Below are 22500 nucleotides of genomic sequence, written 5' to 3' on the forward strand. Positions count from 1 at the left end.
CGAAAATATCACTCGTTTGTTGTAAATGATTTTGACTTATTATTCCCACTTGCCATTATAAATCTTCATTCCATATTTTGTTGCCGCTTTAGTCTTTTCTGGAATACCATCGTTAAAGATGAGCTTGTCAACCTCTTCTTCAGGAGTATTGGAAAAACGATTTCGAGACGCCGAAACGCTTGCATTTTTGCTTATCACCATCTAACACTCAATAATTAGCGAGAAGCGAGCCAATAGATTATGCGACAGTTTTCTGTTAACTTTGTCAAAGGTTTGATAAACCAAATCATATGTGGTTCACGTGGAAAGCTTTATATCTTGCTGTTGTTGAAAAACATGCTTCTCTTCGTACTAAGCGTGTTCGCCCATTGAGATGTGAGTGGGTGACACAGAAAAGTTGAAAAGGAAAGCACTAATTTCAAACGACCTAAAGGATTGGGCAAATTGTGAGGAATTTCGCAATCAAGTTAACAACAAAATTAAAATTGCTACATATTATCAGAATGCTTTTCAGGATAATAAGGGCAGTTTTCGGCAAAACATCAACGATCTTCCATTTAGAAATTCCAACAATTTGACTGTAAAAGAAGTAAAGCTTGATGGAAATACCACATTAGACTCGCAACAAGTGTCCGAAGCTTTTAATAATCATTTTGCTAACATTGGACCCAGACTTGCCAGTAAGATTCACAGTGACATAAAAGATATTCACTATCGTAAGTTCCTTTAATTTTTTGCCTATAATGATAAACGTTCCGAGTTTTATCAGCCAACTAACATCAGTAAAATGCACTTTCTTACCGTGTAGCATAAAATTTTTGCAGGACTTATTTTGCGGATTGGCGATTTTTTGAGGTTCGCGGGAACAAATTTTTGCGGCTCTAATTGACTGAAATTTCCGCCGAAAAGTAATTATTCAGTGCGGTTTTCCTTTCCAGCAGCAATACTATTTTCAACTTCTATTACTTTTTTTTGGGTGAGAAATATCGCAATCATCGAGAATGGGTGGAAACAATGTGGCATCCTGTTAGCCTAAGAAAATGGTGTCCCCTCGGATGACCCGTTCGAGCAAGTTTAACGTGACCTTTTGATTGACTGCTATGAGTTCGTTTCTTGTGCCTCAGTGACTGGAAAAGTACGGACTTAACTTTTTTACCGTTTCGTTTTGTTTGTAGCACGCTCCGATTGCTTTTTCTCAATGCAAAGGTCAAAATCTTTTTTTACCCCAGTGTATGATATATTGTGACACAAGTGGATTAAAAGCGATTGTTAATTATCCGGGAGTAAATTATTGCGGTTTTAAATTTTGCTGGTGTTTTTTATCTGGTAGAACTTATTTTTGTGGATCAATTACCATCCGCAAAATCCGCAAAAATCAAACCCCGCAAAATAACAGTGCTACACGGTATATCTAAATTATGTACCTCGAAGGCGACAGGGCTTAATATGATGATATCTGCAAGACTCCGTAGGGAAAATACGGATTTGCTTTCCCATTCACTTTGTGAAATGTTTATGAATCAACAGTCACTAGAATCTTCCCTTATGAATGGAAGTGCTCTTAAGTCATTCCTCTACCTAAACTGGTTGAAAGAGCCGACATGAATAATTGTAGTCCGATTTGTCACATTCCTTTTGTAGCAAACGTATGTGAAACGGGACTGAAAAGATTATCTGTGATCAGCTGTATGCTTACCTCTATGGAAATAACACGATTTCCCTACATCATTCTGGTTTTCGATCTCTTTATTCTACAGCCACGGTTTTACTTGAGGCCACGAACAGTTATGCATGTAATATCGATAAAGGAAAGTAAATGGAAATGTTTCTAGATCTGAAAAAGCGTTTGATATAGTTGATCATGATATTCTCACACTATTTATTTAGGAACAGTTTGATATACAGGAACTGAGTTCATCGTTGTTAGGCTTTCCCTCTTTGTATCTGGTTTCTGATCATTTCAGCAAACAGTCCACCTTTCCTTATCAACACTTCAGGTTTGTCGAACTCCACCATTCGTCCACCGTCAAGAACCAGCACCCTGTCATAGTCCATGATGGTGTTCAGCCGATGAACAATGGTCAGCACCGTCGAATCCTTAAATTTGTCACGAATGACTTCCTGTATCAGCCGATCAGTCTTGAAATCCACATTAGCGGTGGCTTCATCCATGATGATGATCTTGCTCTTCTGCACCAGCGCACGAGCCAAGCACACCAGCTGCCTCTCACCAACGCTCAAGTTTGTTCCAGATTCTTTCAGTTTGAATTCGAGCTGTCTTGGGAGATCCTCAACAAGCTTCTTCAACTGCACCTCCTCCAGAGCGGTCCAAAGGTCTTGATCCGAATATTTTGAGAGTGGATCTATGTTCCTTTTTAAGGTACCTGCAAAAAGTACCGGATCCTGGTTTATAACAACCATGGACCTTCTGGCCTCTTGGAGATTGATAGATCCAATATCCACGCCATCGATTATCACCTAAAACGTAAGTCAGTTAAGGTTATGTAATAAAAAAATAATAACTCTTGTCTCTATGAAGGCAAGCGTACTTTCACAACGTAATTGAAGGTTTATCAAATGTTATAAGTTCAATAATGCACGCAACGGGTGCTAAGGGTGGCTAATCTTATTGGCTTGCTTTATGGCTTGCTTGGCTCTGGCCACTCAAATCCTGAAGAACATGCCTGCTCGGGGCGCACCCGCTGAAACAAAAAGTTCTTCTAGGGACCGAGTAAGGGACGGTATGTTCCCTGGGCTAACCCCTTCCTTGTGGTCAGTTCCGGGAGGATCAAAGGCTACGGGAGCAAACCCAGAGAGAAAACCAGGAGTGGAGACCCTACAGGCGATTGGTGGAACGACTGCAAAACCCTTCGGCATTTCCTACAGCTGAGCTGGCCCCGACCGTACTGGCTCGTTCTTTCTGTTGGACCAAGGTCTGCAAGGCCGAGTGAGGGGGTCATCGTGTCTGGGAAGCCCAGGACTTCCATCCAACCCACCCAGGCTACTGCAGCATCCTGGAGAGGACACTCCAGCTTAGTCTTCCAAGACTTCGGCACAACACGAGGAGTCTGTAGATACTAGTGATAAGCTCGGTCCGATTGGAGTGCTAGGGACGGTGGGAGAGATCATTGCATCTCACTAGGCAGCTACCGCCCGCCTCAAGCTGGGCAGCCCCAAGTCAGTTAGGTGCTGTCACGCCATTGTTCACCTGCTCCATAGGGTGCTTGGAGAGTAGAGAACATTCTTTAAGAGTGCGCCAATAAACACTGCACCAGGCAAATCAACAAAGAGAATGAAGAAGACCCCAGCACTTCGCTTTGGAAGCTGAAATGTGAGGACCATGTGTCCTGCACTCACGACCGAGCTACAACAAATTGACGATGCAAGGAAGACCGCCGTCATTGACAGAGAACTCTCCTGTCTCAGCATCGACGTCACTTGCCTCCAGGAGACGCGCTTGGCTGACACTGGCACCTTGAGAGAGGCCAACTACACCTTCTTTTGGCAGGGGAAGCCAACAGAGGAGCAACGGTTACATGGTGTTGGCTTCGCTCTCAAGAACACATTGCTCGCCTTTGTAGAGCTCCCTATAGAAGGCACAGAGAGGATCCTCGCACTTCCCATGTCGACGGAGTCAGGCCCGGCAAACATCATCAGCGTGTACGCCCCAATCCTGTGTTCACCTCCAGAAGAGAAAGACGCTTTCTATGAGGCCCTTGATGAAATGATATCAGGAATCCCCAACTCAGAAGCCATCTACCTCCTTGGGGACTTCAATGCCAGAGTGGGTGTAGATTACGGAGCCTGACCTTCATGCCTCGGCGTGCACGGAAGAGGCAAAACCAATGACAATGTCCAGCAGCTGCTCGAACTGTGCTGTTTCCATGGCCTCTGTGTGCCGAGCACCTTCTTTAAATGCAAAGACATCCATCAAGTGTCCTGGAGACACCCGCGCTCACACCAATGGCATCAGCTTGACCTCGTCATCAAAAGGAGTGAAGAACTCTCCAGTGTCCTCCTTACTCGCACCTACCACAGTGCAGACTGCGACACTGACTACTCGCTAGTCACTTGCAAGGTGCGCGTAACACCCAAGAAGATCTTTCACGGACAGAAGAAGGGATGCCCGCGAATCAATACCTGCTGCGCCAGTAACCAGGAGAGAACGCAGCAGTACATCAGCCAACTAGAAGAGACACTTGTCGATACCACTGATCAAAGCTTAGACCACAAGTGGGCCCGCATACGCGATGCCATGCACACATCAGCCATCACCGCCGACGGCAAGAAAGAGCATAAGAACGCTGACTGGTACGAGACCCACTGGGAGGCGATGGAGACGGTGACTGAGGAGAAGAGGAAGGCCCTTCTAGCCTACAAGGCTGCACCAGGTTGCGGCACGCTCGCTGCCCTACCGGCAGCCAGGAAGAAGCCTCAGCAGGTCGCCCGCCACTGCACAACCACCTACTGGCTGAACCTCTGCAACAGCAAACAGCGAGCTGCTGACTTCGGAGATGCAAGAAGAAACTGCCGTCGACGCCATCCCAGTTTTGCCTGCCATTGATGAGCTTGACTCGTCACCCACCACAGAAGAGCTCGACAAAGCCATTGAAAACCTCGCCTGCGGCAAGGCGCCTGGCAGCGATGGCATTTCTGCAGACGTTTTGAAGAGTGGGAAGCCCACCCACCTCGAACACCTCCATGAACTGCTCTGCCTATGCTGGGAAGAAGGCCACATCCCTCAGGACATGCGCGAAGCCAACGTAGTCACCTTGTATAAAAACAAAGGAGACAGGAGCGACTGCAACAACTACCGAGAGACATCGCTCCTCAGCAGCGATGGCAAAGTGTTTGCCCGAGTTACCCTTACCCGCCTGCAGTTTGTAGCAAACCGTGTCTACCCAGAGTCCCAGTGCGGCTTCCGGGCTGGCAGGTCAACTGTAGACATGATCTTCTCGCTACGCCAACTGCAGGAGAAGTGTCGAGAGCAGCAGATGCCCCTCTAAATCGCCTTCATTGACCTAACCAAGGCGTTTGACTTTGTCAGCCGTAGCGGCCTGTTCGAGCTACTGCAGAAGATAGGATGCCCCCTGGCACCTGCTCCTCCAGTACGCCATCTAGGACTGCAGCGAGGGAGTCTATATCCACACCAGGGCTGACGGTAAGCCCCTCAACATTGCCCGACTGCGTGCGAAAACTAAAGTCACACATGTGCTCATCCGCGAGGTGCTGTTCGCGGACGGCGCAGCCTTGATTTCTCACACGGAAGACGGCCTGTTGCAGCTTGTCAGTCATCTCCCCCATGCCTGCAAGGAGTTCGGTCTGACCGTCAGTACAAAGAAGACCAACGTGATGTCACAAGGCTCAGACCACCCTACTACCATAAACATTGACGGACACACGCTGGAAGATGTGGAGAACTTCACCTATCTCGGGTCCACCATCTCCAGCACACTCAATATCGAGGTAGAGGTGAACAACAGGATTGCCAAAGCAGCAGCAGTAATGGCCAGGCTAACCAAGAGTGTCTGGAACACCTCCAGCCTAACTGAGAAGACCAGACTGCGTGTCTACCAGGCCTGTGTGCTCAGAACTCTTCTCTATGGCAGTGAGTCATGGACCACCTACGCGAAGCAGGAGAAGAAATTAAACAGCTTCGAATTCCACATGAGATGCCTGCGGCAGGCCGTGGGAACTGACGATGTTTAAGTCACGGCAATGAACATGTACAATTACAAGGAAGGATTACGTTTTTGCAAACGTTGGCCGTGCAGCACTTTGATGTGAACAGGCTTAACTGATTAGAGTGTAGTGTCAAGTGCTAAGTATCTACTCCATATGAACCATGTGAGCGTTAGGCCTACATTTCATTGCCGTGACTTTAACATCGTCAGTTCCCACGGCCTGCTCCCGTCTGACCTTGTAGCTCAGTCGGTAGAGCAGCGGTGATCTAACCCGAAGGTCGTGGTTTCAATTCCCACCCTGGTCAGAGTTTTTCTCTGTAAGGAAAAAGGGAAGGAACTTTATTTAAGTGTCTAGTCGATTTAGCGCTGGAACACTAATTGGGGACACTATAAAGTGAAATTAACAATCAACGCAAGTCAAGTCAAATGTTGGTTTTTGAGGAGAGGGGAAACCGGAGTACCCGGAGAAAACCTCTCGGAGCAGAGTAGAGAAGCAACAAACTCAACCCACATGTGACTCTGAGTCGAGGAATCGAACCCAGGCCACATTGGTGGGAGGCGAGTGTTCTCACCACTGCGCCATCCCTGCACCCCTGTTCTTGTGTGGGCACCATTTCCATCAGTAGGGCTAACGCTAACATGGTTCATACCGGGTAGATACTTAGCACTTCATATTACACTCTAATCAGTTAAGTCTGTTGACATAAAAGTGCTACACAGCCAACGTTTGCAAAAACGTAATCCTTCCTGTGTGGCATAGACATTGACATTTGGCGCCAGGCCGTGAGGCAGGGCGTGGAAAACGCAGAGGAGAACAGGAGGGCGACAGCAGTCCAGAAAAGACAAAACAAAAAAGAGGGGAGAAACCAGCCATCCAGCCATCCCCCCATGTTTGCACGAAGTGCAACAGAGACTGCACATCGCGGGTCGGCCTCTGCAGCCACTCGCGCAGTTGTCAACGACAGTGATGATGTACCATCGTCTCTCGCAGACGGACGGATGCCGACGAATGCACGCAGTTTTGCCTACACGACGCATTCAGACAAAAACAACAACGTATTACTGAAGATACAAGGGCATGTGGGTCAGCCTGTCTAACACGCCTGAACCCTTTAGATAAGATTGTGGGAATTACAGATCCTGCAGTTTGCACCGAACTCTCCCCACTTGATGACCTGCTCTTCAAAGGAACAGATGTGCGAAAAGCTGAAACACGCTTGAAACCCCTCGTGGCTTTTGCGTCCGCTTTCTATATCCTCTTTTCATCGTCGGAGTCATCCTCCAACTCGTGATTTTTGTATTCATTCACGGTCTTCCAAACAAACTTCGACTGATCAGCCAACTGAATAAGTTTCTGCATTTCTTTAACAAGAGAAATACCTTTGTCGAGGGACTCCTTCGCTTTCTCGATATTCAACATCTCGATGCTATCCTTCGTATCCTCTAAAGCCTCGAGGACTTCAGTGGCAGATTTAAATTGCTCTTTATTGCTCTTCTTGCGGAAAATGGGCCTGGCATCTGCAGTCTTGATTCTCTTCGACTCTTCATACTGAACTGCCGTAAACTCTTCGCTAGATCTCTGAAGGGAAGAAATTTGTGAAGGAATCAATTCACGCATGCTGCCGAGAAGCTGCTGATCATGATTATGTTCGCCTTCGATTTTACGAACTTTATCTTCATTCATGTTTGGGAAGACGGCAATCTTCTCTCGTCGAATATGTGAAAAACTTCGGGTGAAAAAGGAGGAAGCTGACCTAGAACTAATCCAAACTACTAACAGTTAGTCTGTTATATACATTACCCGCAAAGCATCACCACACACCCCAGTCCTCTGCTGCGTGCCGGTAAAATATTCATTTCACCCAGTTTCGCCTGTCTGAAATTTCATTTTTGATTGGTTCCCACCTATGATCTGTTAGAAGACACTCATACCTGACGTCCTCATCAAAAACTCTTAATTATCTATTATATAAAACAAATAGATTCCATGTTGTCTCGCGTCTGTTCAGTAATAGGATACAGAAGGCGCCAAAATATGGTAAGAACATCAGTGACACACTGGACTATCGCCTCATGTGTCACTTTTTTGTGCTTACCACATTTTGACGTCACCTGCGATCAACTGAAACAGACGCACGGCAACATGGAATCTTTGTTTTATGTAACAAAGATTTAAAAGTTTTTTTTTTTTTTAATGATAGCAGGTTTTCAGTTTTCAAAATTTGCTAAGAAGCTCTTTGAGAGACTCATGTATCTAGCAGAGTTGTATGAGAGTGTGATCTTTAAAAAACGTGTCATTTAGTTGCCTGGTTTTTAGACTCACTAACGTACGGATCAATGACCAACTGAATAGTGCTCTTAGTGCTCGTGGCACAATCAGTCAAATTACCATTTTGCAAACTTACAAGTTACGAGGAAATAACAACGATCGTATGCCCAAAATATTTGTATAAGAAGTTACTTCTCCGGTCTGTAAGCTGTTTTAGAACCATTAAATATTACTTGTCTTGACCATCAACGTACCTTTCCCACCGGATCTGGCATGCGAAACAACGCCGATACCAGAGTTGACTTTCCAGCACCTGTGCGACCCACAACTGCCACCTTCTGCTTAGAAAACACACGTACGTTGACATCCTTTAAGACGCAAGGTCCTCCTTCAAAATATACCAAAGAAAGATCCTCTATGGTAAGGCTTCCATCAGTGGGCCAGGACTCTGGGGGACGGTCCTCCGAGCTGTAGCCGGGCTCAGAATGAATTTTAGTATACGATATTACTCGTTCGACTGACGTCATGAAGTTTTCCACCTCTGATGCTGATCGTACACCATACTGAGTGGTGTCCAGTGTTTGCAGTGCGTATGTCAGAGCGAGTCCCACCAAGGCTAAGAAGAACAAAAAAACAAAAAAGGAACTGCTACTGCTAATTAAATGTAATTGTGAACAAGAGGAGACTACAGATACCGGAATCAATTTGTGAGAAACGAATAGTGGATAAACAACAGGTAGGTGACCTCAAATGCAGTGTGTCAGAAACAGGAGGCCAACTGGAAATGAGGGAATAGCCACTGAAGTAAATCAAAGCGCTCTCTTTAGTTGGAGATTCCTATGCATCCCTCCGATAGGATATCCATCCAAAATTTTGATGTAGAAGAGAACGACTTATAAGACGACTTATAACTCGTCCAAGACTGACTTTTAATCCTTTCTTTTAAGACAACTTAGAAGGCCTAATGACTTGACTTATATGTTGACTTATAAATCGCCAGGACGTCTCAAATGTCAAATGCCTGCTTTGTGTGTGAAAGTCGAGAGACTTTCCGGAAATTAGGGAATATGCAGTAAAGCAATGTTAAGTGCCCTCTTTAATTGAAGATTTACGCAGCACTTACAAGTAACTTTAAAATTACTTTTTTATTTCCATTTCGGAAACACTAACACCATAACCCAGTCCTGACGGTTTTCTGCATTAGGACTTCTTCAGCGGGAAAAGCAATGGGTAAAGTCTTTGTGCTAATGGTTAACGAATAAAATGACACTCATGGAAGCAAACGAGCAAATGAAAAAAAAAATCTTCAGGGAAATTGACTTCATAAATTTCTCTGTAAACGGATGCGTGTCAGTTTGGGTTCGGACTAACTTACTGACCAGGACTTTCCGAAACCAAAATGGCAGCCACGGCAACAGTCGTGATAAACATACTAGCTAGCAGATCAAGGCGTACACTTAACCAACGATTAGAAGACAACACCATGAAAAAAGCTTGTGTGTTCTCGTCCTGATACCTAGAAAGAGAATTGCAGATTTAAGAAGGTCAGTAGACAACAGGGCAGTGCTAGAGAAATCGATATGGCCGATGAGATTTTTAATGACGGGAAGCCCAACCTTTAACACGTGCATACGTGGGTCACTGTATATGTAATCCCGGAAAATGGGTCGGTGAAGGAGACAAATACCTTTCTACACTTTGGTCAAGTGTGTTGAATAACGCAAATCCTTAAAATATTTACCTTCCTCATCTCCGAATAATTTCTTGTATTGATTTGGGTAGTATCGCAGCGTAGACTTAAACCTTGTTTATAGCTTTAAAGTCAGGCAGTTCTTTGTCAGAAGAAAGGTTAAATCAGGTATCAACCTCGTTTCCAGGACCTTTCCTTTCATTTTGAAGTGGGGAAAAAATTGAAGCCTCACTCTCAGGGTGAAAGGGTTACCAAAAGACCCGAAATTTAGCTAACAATAGACAAAGGGGCGTAGGTTTAACTGATAACTGACAACCTCTATGGAGACTCTAGAGAATGTTTGACTTCAAGTTTTGTGTCGGCTTATCAAGTTGTTAAATTGTTTTCAACGAGCCTTGGGGAACTCCTTGTTTGAAGTCGTATTTCGTTACCTGTACACTCTTAAATGAACAAATGGTTTAACCTGTTTAGTCTGTCCACAAACGTCTTGCTCATGTTTGAAGTGTGCACTATTTCCAGGCCATTTATTGTTTCCGCGACGTGTGAATATACAGGGCTGCATTTGATCGCTTCAATTCTCTTGAGCTCTCTGGAGGACTTCAGATAATAACGAGCGAAGTAAACAAGTATTCCAATCATTGGGAGAAGTGCCAAGAAGAGCCAGTAGTTTGTTGCAGCAGGAACAAAAATGGCGCTGAGCGAGAAGAGACAGAATATAAGAGCTTCAAGAAATAACGGTGGCAATACGTCATCCATACAACCGATATCTTTGGAAAACCGATTCAGGATACGCCCAGCTGGAGTCGAATCAAAAAACTTTACAGGTGCCTGGATAGTCGCCACTGTCATTTTACTGTGAAGGTTTTCAGCCGCTTTGAGGAGGAGGTAATAAAAGGAAAAAGACGACATTGTCATGACAACAAGGGCCATCGCCACTAAACTACCATAAATGACATGAGTGTTCGTCGCCATCTGTTGGTCATGTGACATCTCGGCCATTCTGGTTAACCACCAATTTGGAGCTAAGAGGCAAACTGGAAACGATACGGTATCCATATCAGTAAAATTGGAAAAAAAAGTAAGTGAAAGAAGTGTCAATGGTGAGAACTTAATAGCCTGGCTATGTACTTAGTATGTTCTTAAAATTACGATTAATCTCAGCCTGAACGTTGTTATAAAAAATGTTCTTTTAATTACAAAAAGACTATTATGTTTTAACGAATTTATGGCTTGGACAATCGTGAGACACCGGCATAGCGAACAGAATCTTGATTTGAGGGGCGGGGGGCTGGTACGGTATAATTTTATAGTAAAGGGACAAATGTCGCAAAAATATTTCAAAGTACATTAAAAGTGTTCAGAAAAAGGTGTACTGTGTGTTTCGATTGTGTCCTGGTAGTTAGTACTAAAGTAGATAGATAAATAGATTTTATTGAAAAACAATACATGGCAGCCAAGGGCTAAATTGTGTACCGTTAAAATTTAAATAATAAAAAAATACCTAAATATATAATAATGCTATATCATAAAGTACTATTACGTTCGAAAAGCTATTTACAAGATCTAAGATTAATTTATACCGTATTTATTTTAAAACTTGACTTGATAATAAAACTATTTCTTGCACGTTTCGTGTTTATTTTAGGAATGACAAATTTGCGTATTCGTTGAAGCAAATATTTGCAGGCCTGATGTGAAGGCGGCAATAATGCCCGTAGCCTATGATCTGAATCACTTAGGATCTCATTGAAAAGCGTGGCACAAATATTACTGTGGTGGACGCTAAGCGGCGCCATCTCCATGTAAGTAAGAGCTTCGTCGTAACTAAGGCTAGCGCACATGATTTTTAAAGCTCTCTTCTGGACTCACTCTAGCTCGTTAACTAAATACTTTGGGACTGAGTAATAATACACAGGGATCGCATAATCTAAAACTGATCTTACACCCACGTCTCGTCCCCTGAGGGACTCCTGAGGGGACTGAGCCCCACTCAGAAAGGCATTCCTCGGCCAGGTTGATTCTCTGGAACCGGTTACGTAGAAAATCAATAATCCAATTGATTACGCTAATAGGAAGATCTAGTTTACCTAATTTATAGATCAGAATGGCATGATCTATTAGATAGAAAGCCGTTCTATAATCAGAAAGGATAGTTCTTACAGTAGATCCGTTGCCATCACTTCCTTTGATCCACTCATGGATCATGTTGAGCAAGGCGTGGAGGACTTTGGGACAGCTCCGTACTGGTTAGAATCCAATACCTTCATCACAGCTGGCTTTAGATGATCCGTTAATTACAACAAAGTCCTCTGCAACCTTGGACAGACATGGTGTTAGAGAGATGGGTCTCAGGTCCTTCTTCTGATTCTGCACAGGTGTTTTCCAGGATCTGGGCAGACGCTGTTCACTGAAGGAGGCGTTCAGGATGGTTTTTACCGGGAAGGCGAACAAGCTAGCAAACTCTCTCAGTAGCCAGTTTGGAAGACCATCAGGTCCAGTAGCCTCTGCGGGATGTAGCCTTGACAACAATTTGTCGATTCTCTCTTCAGTTACCTCCAGGAATATCGGGCAATTCTCCAGCGGCAAAGGGGTCAGCGGACTGGATCTGTATTATTCTAGCGGCTCGAGGAATGCCTTGTTAATGGTGTTAACAATTTCCTCCACAGTTTGATCTTGGATCTCTACGACATCCAGTTTGCTTAGCAGGTCGCAACTACGAGACTGCATTCCACTTAATCGCTTTAACTCTTTCCACCAGGCTTTGGGATGTTCACCTTTCATTTGTTGCACTCTAGACTCGTAATAATTAGTCCTACATTCTTTTCTCTCAAGGTTGACAGCGTTTCTATAGCACTTAAACTGAACGGAAAGTAGTGTGTGTTTCGATGGTACCCTGGTAATTATTAATAATTAAAAAGCAGCTTATAAAAATATTTAAAAAGTTACTTGAAAAAGTCACTGGATCCAAATGTTCTCTATAAGCAAAAGTTCCGAAAGACATGAACTAGTAAAAATTTCGATAGCAAAGAACGATGGCTCGATGTCACCGAAACGTCGTTCTTTCCTATCGATAATTTTTACAAATGTTCTTTGTCTATTAAAATCTAACAGAGTCAATATATAAATAAACTAGCCTACACTGGTAGTAACTCATTTAAAAAAGAGAAGTCCTAAGTTTCTTTTTGAAAATGTCACTCGATGTTGATTTTTCAATATCTATTGGAATAGCGTTCCACAAGGTGGGGGCAGCCACCAAAAAAGCTTTTCCTCTATTGGGCAAGCCAACAGTATAAGGCAACAGTATCGTATAGGGCAGAATAGGGCATTACAGTTATCAAGTCTTAAGGAGACAAGTGCATGAACAACTGTTTCCGCTGCATACTGTTGCAAATAATTTCTGATCTTTCTTATATTACTTAAATGTGAAAGTCGGAATGCAGACTTGCAGATGTAACCTGTTAATCCGCAATAAGATTAAGATCAAATACGACACCAATATTCCTTGCACATCCAGATGGCTCAATGATTTCATCCCTAATAGTGATAGAATGCAAATTGGAACCTGTTTATGCTTTGGGTGGACAACCAGAAAATCGATGTAGTTATCATCAATCAATTTAATGAAATTAGAATGCATCCAATTCTTTGTAGCAGTGATATATTAAATGAATGACGAGAAACAGATGTACACTGGCTTGGAAGCTCACCTGATTCTCCTGTAGATTTACGAATAAGTAAAAGTCAATAAACCAATTAAAATTCTGGGGCTTTTCCCACTTAATAATAGAAAAGATTCTTTCAGCTGAATTACGAACATATCATTAAGTCTACCAAAAAATAAATCAATTATTGGAACTGGAAAATATAACCTTGCTGGGAAGAATTCAAATTATTAAAACGTTTGCAATTGCCAAGTTTATGTTTCGTGCCTCACAAATTCCTCTAACGAAAGCTAGGTATAATAAAGGAAATAAACAGTTTTATTTAATTTCGTGTGGAAATCTGCGAAAGATAAGATAAAGCGATTAACGTTAATTAGTGATTATAAGAACGGTGGACTGAGGATGCCCCATGTACAAACACTTGTAAAAACTCAAAGAATAAATTGTATGAAGAAGTATTTGGATGACTATAATAGTTCATGGAAAGGTTTCTTGACAATTATCTTTGGGACTTCGGGGGTTCCTTCTTGCTTAGATGCAATTACGATGTTAAATTGTTACTTAAGGACTTCCCGAAGTTCTATAAGGATTGCCTTGCCAAGTGGGCAGTTTATATACTAACAAATCATTCGGCTACCTTGGGCACGGCTGAGGTATTGAATGAATTTTTTTGGAATAATGAATACCTTTGTGTATGGGAAAAACCTCTCATTAGAAAGAAATTAGTAAATAAAGGCGTTATCAAATTAATGGCTATCTTGTCGGATACAGGTCTACTTAAACCGTGGAATATCTTAAAGAATATGAGTGTAGTGGTGCTAAATATTTTATGAGCGTTTTTGCCTAGATGCCACTACAATGGAAAGAGGTGTTTAAATGGCAATCGGCAATCTTGCACGTTAACAGCAATAACCTTGATTACAGCGTTTCTCCACCCTTTTCTAGGAGGCTACACTGGGAACTTGTTGACAAAATCGCGATAGCTCCAATCTCCAAAGGGAAATTCCCAACAAATAACTTACCTTGGTATCTAGATGCTTCCCAGAGCTCTTTGCCTAGACTAAAAATCTAGAGAATTCCAATATGAATTACTCAACAGAATTTTCTATACAAACAAAACTCTTCATACTACGGATATTGTTGTTTCACCACTATGTGTTTTTTGTAGCAGGTCAGAAGAATCTCTCGAGCATCTATTTTTGTATTGCGAATTCGTCAAGCTTTTGGCTATCAGTGACAGAATGGTTAAAAGCCTATTTTACAATTTTCAGAATGTAAGCTCTTCAATATAATTTTTGGTTTCTTAGTGAAGGATTTTAAATTCATTTATCATATAATTTGGATAGGTAAACAAGTGATCTTCCAGTGCTTAAGTCTTAAGAAAAAGCCTTCCCTTTTGTTGTAAGTGTCTAATTAAGTAAAAAGTGTTTATCAGCTAGAGCTATTCATAGCCAAAAGGAAAGACTCTCTTCAAATTCGTGAAATTAAGTGGGAAGCATTGCTTGCTCTCTTTTGAAATCAATAATTATTATAGCAACATTATGAATTAATACGTACTAGATTTTGCGGCATAATTGTTAAAGCTTTTTAGTGGTTATTGTAGCATTTTGTGTTTTCATATATAAATGTATGTATTGTAAGGTTTTTGTAATGCGTGTAAAAAATAATAATATACACTTAATGTATAGTCCCGAGGGAAACAGTTAGTTTTGTTTTCCCGAGAGTCCTCATGTTTCTCGAGACGAAGGCGAGGGAAACATCAGGACTCGAGGGAAAACAAAACTAACTAGTTTCCCTAGGGACCAGACATTAAGTGCTTTGTTATATGTTTAGACTTTTCCTGCAACAATCGCAGCAAAACATCCGGAGCGGGAAACAACTGCGGAATTGTATCCTGGTCGGGATACATTTGAATTTGATCAGGGCCACGTGACAAAGAATCAACCAATCACAGTGCTCGTTTTGTTGAGCGAAAGTCTAGGTGTATAACAATAGTACATTGTTCAATGGAAAACATTGCCAACTCAAGACTTGCATGATCCTGAGACGGAAATGGTAAATAAATACATCTTATTCCATGGTTCAACATATCATACGCGTGGATATTTTGCGATTTGCGTAGCATTTTTCCAAGCCCCGCAGGGGCGGGGAAAAATACGAGCAATGAGTATTATTTGTTAAACCATCGAATAAGAGATTTCTTATTCCACTACAAAAAAGGTGTTATTTTGCTTCAATTTTATTTGGTAAGAGTGTTTCTACAAAAATGCATCATCTGTCATTCAGCGAACGATGTAAACAGCAAAAAAAGCCCGCCAAAGATCTTTATTTGATTGAATAAACAAAATGACGAGTGTCAAGCGATGACAAGCCAAATTCTCAGGGTTTGTATCGTGTTGAAAACAATTTATTTCATTAAAAAATCTCCGTTCAGTCCGAATTTGCTCCGTTCCAAACCAGTCAAACCATGACACTACAGTGTATTACTGTCTCATATTTTGCGTGTTCTCGTGATCAAATATGGGAAAATGGCGTAATAGTAAAATAATAAAGCTATGTATCATTAGCGAGCATGTGATAAAAAATATTGTGTTGTCCAACAAGATCGCCAATAGGAGAAGTGTACATAGTCGACAAAATAGGTCCAAGGCCAGATCATTGTGGGACACCAACAGGTAAACTGTGCGAAGACGAAGTTTTGATATTGACAAAAACAGCTTGACGGTGGTCATACAGGTAAGACTCGAACCAGGATAGTGCTTTTTCTTTAATGATGAGTGTGAGCCACAAGTTCCAGGAGTTTGCCAGGAAACTCTTCGAAGGTCCACACGTAAAGTCCGCAGGCCTTCTAGGTTTACAGATTTCGTTTTGTCATTGACGGATTGAAAGACTGTTTATCGTGCGTTTCAAAGACGGTGTTAAAGACTTTTACTTTAGAGGCAAGCGCTGTTTCCCGTGTCTAGTTTAATTAAAGATTGTATGCTTCGGTTAGGATCATCATATTCGTAGTTTTCTTTTGTTCGCTTCTTCCTGTTGCGAAATTATATTGTTGTAGGGTTAAGATCTTTGTTCTCGAAAGAAACGAGGGAAGCTAGTGTCGTAGCGTGAGTTGTCGTTGGAATGTCGTTATTGTTGTCAATGGTTATTAGGTGTAGCGTGGTCCTACGGGAGTATTGTATTGTTGTTAAAGTATGAAAGCTAAGGCAATTTATTCAAGTGGGGGTGTGTGTAATGTAACCGTGTGCGAGATGTAATAAATGTTTTGAAGTTCGCTGGCGGATTTTATTTCGGGGTTCTACAGAACCTATGAGGGAATCTCTGAAGCAAGATGGTATGATCAATGGTGTAAAATGCAGCGCTAAGGTCCAAAATAAGAAGAATTACAGAGCTTCCGCTGTCAAGAAACATGCGTAATTCATTCTGAACACGGACTATTGCCGACTCTGTGATATGTTGTTTCTTGTAGGCAGACTGGTAGATGTCAAACAGATTGTTTATTTCAACATGGCTTGAGATTTGCAGAGGGTTGTCCAATACTCACAAATAGACTCCGTTGGTGTTAGTACTGATAAGACGAGTCTCCATTGGTACGATTGGTACCACTAGAAAGTGATGTCGTTCCAGTGGTTCTACTGGTGAACATGCAGCTCATTAAGGGCACTTAGATCATTTTGTCATGTGGTGTAGCTGGGTACAGGGCAATTTCGATGGACTATTGGTACCAATGGTACGATTGGTACCACTAGAAAATGATGTCATTCCAATGGTTCTACTGGTAAACATGCATCTCATTAAGGGGATAAGGGGACTTAGTTCATTTTGTCATGTGGTGTGGCTGGGTACAGAGCAATTTCAATGGACCATTGGTGCCAATGGTACGATTGGTACCACTAGAAAATGATGTCATTCCAATGGTTCTACTGGTGAACATGCATCTCATTAAGGACACTTAGATCATTTTGTAATGTGGTGTAGCTGGGTACAGGGCAATTCCGATGGACTATTGGTACCAATGGTACGATTGGTACCACTAGAAAATGATGTCATTCCAATGGTTCTACTGGTAAACATGCATCTCATTAAGGGGATAAGGGGACTTAGTTCATTTTGTCATGTGGTGTGGCTGGGTACAGAGCAATTTCAATGGACCATTGGTACCAATGGTACGATTGGTACCACTAGAAAATGATGTCATTCCAATGGTTCTACTGGTAAACATGCATCTCATTAAGGACACTTAGACCATTTTGTCATGTGGTGTGCCTGGGAACAGGGCAATTGCAATGGACCATTGGTACCAATGGTAGGATTGGTACCACTAAAAAATAATGTCATTCCAATGGTTCTACTGGTGAACATGCATCTCATTAAGGGGATAAGTGGTTGGCTTATAGAACGAGGAATATTCATAATAATTATTGCGTGCATTTACTTGGTGTAAAGGCCAACTTGTTTGCGTGCTTGGCTTATAGGACGAGGTACATTCACAATAATTATAGCGCGCTTTTACTTGGTGTAAAAGCGGACTTGTTTTGTGTGCTTGGCTTATAGAACGAGGTATATTCATAATAATTATTGCGTGCATTTACTTGGTGTAAAGGCCAACTTGTTTTGCGTGGTTGGCTCATAGAACGAGGAATATACATAATAATTATAGCGTGCTATTACTTGGTCTAAAAGCGAACTTGTTTTGCACCAATAGAACCATTGGAATGACATCATTTTCTATTAGTACCAATGGACCATCGTAGTTGCCCTGTACCCAGCTAGATCACATGAGAAAATAATCTCACCAGTAGAACTATTGGAATGACATCATTTTCTATTGGTACCAATGGTACGATTGGTACCAATGGACCATCATAATTGGGAAAATAATCAAAGTCCCCTTAATGAAATGTATATTCACCAACAAAACCATTGGAATTACATTTTTTTCTATTGGTACCAATCCCACCATTGGTACCAATGGACTATCGGAATTGACGAATCGTATCCGTTTTTGTATATTGGACATGACTGGAAGATTTGCAGAGTCAAGGCTTTTTCAACTATCTTTGAAGCAAACGGGAAGGTTTGACACAGGTCGATAATTCTTCAGAATCTCAGGATTTAAAGACGCCTTCTTCAAAACAGGTGTTACAATACCATCATTAAACTGTAAAAAAGTAAAGACGTAGTTAGGGAGAGGTTCACAATATCAGTGATAGCTGGTAACAGAACTTGTAGGCACTCCTTTGCAATCCAGGTTGGTAAAGGATCGGAGACACAGGACTTTGTAGAAGATGACTTCTCAGTTTCTATATCTCAGATGAAGTGACCGGGTTAAATTTTGCAAGACATGTAACAGTAGAGGCTTCCAGGGTAGTCTGTTCACAGACCCTGACACCACAATGATTGTAAAAGATTCGATGAAGATTTGCAATTTTTTCGAACTTAGTATACCACACGACTTTAAAAGGTAGTGTCACGCTATTTTTGTCAAATTTCAAAGCACTAAAGAAACAACGTCTTTGCATCCATCAAGACCAAAAAATAAAGATGTTGTTTGGTTGCCAATAATCATTGAAGTTCACTGACTGTATTCTTTGTTGTTTGCAGCCAAGAATGGAAAGGATAGAAATGGATTGAAACTTGAAAAATCTGGCCCGCCTTTTCAAGTTTGGGGACCGTGTCGTCAGAAAGTCACCAAAAATTAAGTACAAATAGCTCCCTGTGCTATAAATAAATTTCATATATTCTCAGTGGGTTGTCAGATATGTTGTACGTGTGAGCTAAAATACTAATTTAGATTTGTACTCAATTTTGACCTAAAAAATAGCAAATTTAGCACGACATTGCCCCTTTAAGAAATGTCAAGAAAGTTTTCAGGTTCAAGTCGCCAAACAGAAAATACGAACGTTTAGCCTCAGCCCCAGAGTTAGACGTTCTTATAAGAAGAAAAGATTGTACGAGTGTTTCATCTTACTGAGTGGTCATAATATAGTATGTGTCACAAAAATAATTAGGAAAGTTATTGAATAAGCTTTACCTTGTGCAAACAATTGGGAAACTGCAAGAAGTATTATCCTGGAAACGGGCAGTCCTTCCTTAAAATAGTTCCAGTACATTCTAAGGGTCACAGTTCCCGTACTCTTGGTTTCCTCGTCTTCCTTTAAATCAAGGAGTGTTCGTTGCTCAGGATCAGCCACTAACACATCATTCATGCTTGAAGCTGCTAGGGAACAAGTAGTCTGCAGAATCGTTTCGTGTTTGACATTTCCGACACCAACGTCTTTATTCTGCTGTTCAGGAAGATCCAAATCATCTACCATGGCTTGGTTAACATAAGCGTCTGGCTGTCCTCCGACAAACGAGTCTGAATTTTCATTCATTAACTTCTCGTTCATCCCTTTTTCATTAAATTCGTTAGCGTTAACACAAGTATCATCCTCAAAGGGCTCAGAGAATTCCTGTTGAACTCTTTCCTTATCTTGCGGATCAGCTCTCAATGCTCTGCTATATTTTTCTCCAAACGCCTCATTATCTTTACCTTCTGCTGATCCTTTCGAGCCGGAGACGATTGAGACTGAAGAATCTTTCTGAGTATCGATGATCTCTTTGTCATCTTGGACTGGTTCAGTCAATTTCAGATGTGGGGTTTGTTGCTGAACAATCCCAGACGTATTGTATGCAATGATTGAGGGGATCGAGGGCCCTTCCAGCTCCTTCTTTATTATCCCATTGTCATTAATCTTGTGAAGTCTGACAGTCTCTGGGAGTCCAGGTACATCTTCACGTTGCTCAGGCAATCCTGCTACTCCCCGAAACGCCCCCTGGGCTAGAATTTCATAGTACTCCCCTTGGTGACTGATTGAACCGTTCTCCATCACGAGGATGCGATCCACATCTTTCAAATATTGTAACTGGTGTGTGACCAGCAAACGAATACGACCCGATAAGTGGCCTAGTATGCAACTCTCAAAAAGTCGTCTTCCTACTTTAGTATCAACTGCACTCAATGGATCATCAAGCAGGTAAATATCAGCGTCCGAATAAACTGCGCGAGCCAAACCCACTCGTACTTTCTGACCTCCACTGAGGGTAACACCTCGCTGCCCGATTTCCGTGAGGTCACCATTTGCGAAGTTTGCCAAGTCTTTTGTCAACTCACATATGTGGACAACCTGTTGGAACCTCTCTTCGTTAAAAGCCAATCCAAATAAGATGTTCTCTCGTATAGAGCCAGAAAATGCCCAAGGTATTTGAGGAACATAGGCTACCTTTCCGTTGTATGAAATTGATCCTCTAGGTACGGGAAGTTCTCCCAAAATAGCTGTTAATAGGGAGGATTTTCCACTTCCAACTGCACCTGTTATCCCTAACAGGTTACCACTGCGAACAGTAAGAGTAATGTCAGTCAATGTGTCATTGAAAATTTCTTGGTTCCAAGAACAGGACGCTTTAGAAATTGAGACATAAGGCTCTTTAAAGACTGTGCTAGTGTCAAATAATCCTGGTGTCACCAGATCCATTTTCGATGGAGAGTCACCAATACAAGTTTGTGTTCTGATCAAATAGTCATTTCTTTGTCTGTAACTCACCAACTGGACAAACATTTTCTTTTTCTTTTTACTTTTACAATTCTGTACCGCAAGGTTGCCGCTATCATTTTGATTTTGGGTGTTGTTTTCTCCGATTCCTTCGAACTTCGTTACTTTCTCCGTCAGGAATGTCTGTATTCTATCAAGTGCTACTTTACCATCCGAAGCAACTAGCATAGTGAAAGCCAAGTTGTAGCAAAATAGGTATCCTAATATTGTATAGCATAGAAGAAGTGTGAATATGGCAAATGATGACAAGTGAGTTCCAGTCAAAATCAGAGTTGTTACTGAAACCAGGGTGGCGATAGGAAACGTTGTGAAGCACAGAACAAGTAACATTGATACAATGAAGCCTTTTAAACGAATTAATGCCATCTCCTTCCTGTAAAAAGATTACAGAAGATAAAATAAAGATGATTAGAAAAAAAATACAAGAAATGATAAACCAGCCTGCCTCCAGCAGAATCCATACCCTTAAAAGAAGTCCAACCATTTATTTATTTCTTTTTTTTTGAAAGTAGTACTATGATTAAAATATCTTTCTTTTTTTCTTCAGATTTTGAAAGCATATTTGCTTAACACCAGCCTTGCAAAATTTTGAGCTTTGATTTTTATCCAAAGGCTGTTTACTTTGAGTGTAAGTTTTAGATTTCACGGCCCGCCATTACTCACGTTCATAACTGACCGACTGCACCTCAGAGGGTTGGATCTATTATGTATGCAAAACACGAGTTTCATTTTTTTGTTGTTGTTGTTTATTTATTTATTTATTTATTTGTTTGAGCGGGATGAAGTTTTGTCAGTTATTCAGCTGATGTGGACCTGCTATACCCACCCACCCATATACACACAGAGGACAGCCACAACACCGGGAACTTCGTCCCCTACTCTTCTCGAATAGTGTGTGGGTTCTTTAACGTCCAACAGGGAACTAATGAACATGGAAGTTATTTGTGAGACGGGACCTCCGGCTTAACTTCCTTAGCCGAGAAGACTTGAAAGTCTAACCATTTGCGGATGTAATTACAAAGGCAACACTTCTCCTCAGTTATTTAAAGACCCTGAGTGTTGGTCTGGCCGGAGTCGAACTCACGACCTCTCGCATGGCAGCCCGGTGCTCAACCAACTGAGACACCGGTGCGCGGTGCGCTGAAAGCCCGAAAACTTCCGTGCTGCATATTTAATTCATTCACGTACAAACAGTAATATATTCTCATTAGGATCATCTGCAAACAATGCCTTAGACTGGATAAGATATGGGAGACTCAGCCCAAGGCGGTTAGGAGCGGGGAGCTCCGTGCGGAGTGCTGGCTCATCGCTGCGGGAAGGTGGGTGGGACGCGGAAAGGAGAATTCGTAACACCGAAAAGACTGAATGAGCTATCGTGATAAGGGAGTGGCCTTATATAAGAGTCCCATACCCCTGGGACACGTGAAGGATTGCTACGGACTGCACACGGTGTGCTGAGGTTACGTAATCAGCGTTCTAAGGCTATTTTGTGCGGAGCCCCTAGAGAGAATACATTGTATTTTTTAACTATAGTGAGTGTTTGACGTCATTTTCTCCTCGATCCAGCTCTCTGAAGATTTTAAAGTTAGTAATGGCAGACCAT

The 22500-nt window shown here is 42.0% G+C and overlaps 1 protein-coding gene across 7 annotated transcripts in view; it reads right to left on the reverse strand.

Moving 5' to 3' along the window:
• Window positions 1–22500, reverse strand: part of LOC138051832 (ATP-binding cassette sub-family C member 4-like) — a 59490-nt gene that overhangs the window by 205 nt on the left and 36785 nt on the right. For 6 of the 7 annotated variants that reach the window (XM_068898116.1, XM_068898114.1, XM_068898115.1 and 3 more), the window contains 5 exons: window positions 19337–21270; window positions 10107–10677; window positions 9333–9469; window positions 8208–8569; window positions 1–2478 (listed from right to left, as the gene is read on the reverse strand). The exon at window positions 1–2478 is cut by the window's left edge and continues 205 nt beyond it. In XM_068898116.1, coding sequence (XP_068754217.1) covers window positions 1924–2478; window positions 8208–8569; window positions 9333–9469; window positions 10107–10677; window positions 19337–21270 — 3559 coding nt within the window. In that variant the 3' untranslated portion in view covers window positions 1–1923. Of the gene's footprint in view, window positions 2479–7064; window positions 7264–8207; window positions 8570–9332; window positions 9470–10106; window positions 10678–19336; window positions 21271–22500 lie in introns of all 7 variants that reach the window. The other variant, XM_068898118.1, reaches the window with a different exon arrangement.

Source organism: Montipora capricornis, chromosome 6 (genome assembly GCF_036669925.1).
Source record: "Montipora capricornis isolate CH-2021 chromosome 6, ASM3666992v2, whole genome shotgun sequence".
NCBI lineage: Eukaryota > Metazoa > Cnidaria > Anthozoa > Scleractinia > Acroporidae > Montipora > Montipora capricornis.